Below are 1,276 nucleotides of genomic sequence, written 5' to 3'. Positions count from 1 at the left end.
AAAATAAAAATAATGATTATTTATAGTGTTGGAGAATACTTAGAATTGTTATTTTTGATATAAAATTAAATAAATTATTTGATTTTGTATTTAACAATATCATTTTATTGTATATATTATTTAAATATTTATTTATTATATCATAATAGCATCACTATGATTTTTATAAACATAATAATTCTTATCAGTTTATAATTCTATTCATCAGTTAATTGAAGTTCTTATTGTTTTGTTTCTTTATCTTTCTTTATAAATAATGAAATAAATAATTAAATACAAAATTTAATTCATTCATATTGAAATATCATTTTCATTTATTTATTTTTATGTAAACCAATATTATATCTTTTATTATCAATTATTTTAATGTTTTTTATCATTCTTCATTGTTAATCTTATTTATTTCTTTTTCTATAATCTTGACTTATGATACAATTTATATTTCTGATTTCATTGTAATTCAAAAACATGAATCATTGAACGTATTTGAATACCAATTTTGTTCTTATCATAATTGACATTTTCATTAATAAGTTCAATATATTGATTAACTAATATTATTCTAATACCACTATAATTTTAATTTAAATATTTGAAATCTATTTTGTATATTCTCTGTTAAACAAATAGAGTGACATTTCATTTTAATTCAAATGTCTATTTAGTTGTATAATATTTACTGAAGAATGATGCTAATTTTTTTATTTTTTAGCAACTTGAAATTAATTTGTGTGTTATTTTCAATTCCTAAATAACCTAGATCATAAATTCAATACCCATATGTTTATTTTATCTTTCAACATTTGAATGGAATCAATTATTGATTCAACTACAAAGTTTATGAAAGAAAATGGAAATGAAATAACAAAATGGACAGCAGAAGTATCAGAAACAAGTTATTCTGTAAGTATGGCATGTTCTTGTTTATCATCTTTATTCAGTTGTTTTGAATCAACACAAGACTTGAGTAAAGACTTAAATACATATGCAGAAATTAGTGGTAACATTGCATTAGGACTTCATGTTTGTTCTAAAATATCAAAAGTAGCAACAAAACTCTCAAAAGAATATCAAAATAATAAAGGATATCTTCAAGAAAGAACATACCCAGGATTTCTCAATAGTACAAGCACAATAGAAGAAGTAACTATTTATTCTTGTGTTAAGTTGTTAAGTTAGTAAGAAAAGGACTTAAAAGAAAAAAAGTTTGTCTTCATAGTGATGAGGTAATTAAGAAATTTCAAATCTTATTTAGAATAAAAACTGGTTTTCTTTT

At 20.7% G+C, this 1,276-nt stretch overlaps 1 protein-coding gene across 1 annotated transcript, besides 4 other annotated features; it reads left to right on the top strand.

Moving 5' to 3' along the window:
* Positions 1-48: 48 nt before the first annotated feature.
* Positions 49-141: a sequence feature (AT_rich).
* Positions 142-246: 105 nt separating this feature from the next.
* Positions 247-288: a sequence feature (AT_rich).
* Positions 289-304: 16 nt separating this feature from the next.
* Positions 305-461: a microsatellite.
* Positions 462-572: 111 nt separating this feature from the next.
* Positions 573-594: a sequence feature (AT_rich).
* A 213-nt stretch (positions 595-807) lies between these two features.
* EDI_126000 (uncharacterized protein) lies at positions 808-1,179 on the top strand (the record flags this gene model as incomplete). Its single annotated transcript, XM_001741173.1, has 1 exon — positions 808-1,179. The coding sequence occupies one exon, from the start codon at positions 808-810 to the stop codon at positions 1,177-1,179; it is 372 nt and encodes a 123-aa protein (XP_001741225.1).
* Between the last annotated feature and the right edge of the window lie 97 nt (positions 1,180-1,276).

Source organism: Entamoeba dispar, genomic scaffold (assembly GCF_000209125.1).
Source record: "Entamoeba dispar SAW760 scf_1105229463629 genomic scaffold, whole genome shotgun sequence".
Lineage (NCBI taxonomy): Eukaryota > Evosea > Mastigamoebida > Endamoebidae > Entamoeba > Entamoeba dispar.
The sequence above is the reverse complement of the archived record's forward strand: the minus strand, read 5'-3'. Positions and strand labels throughout refer to the sequence as shown.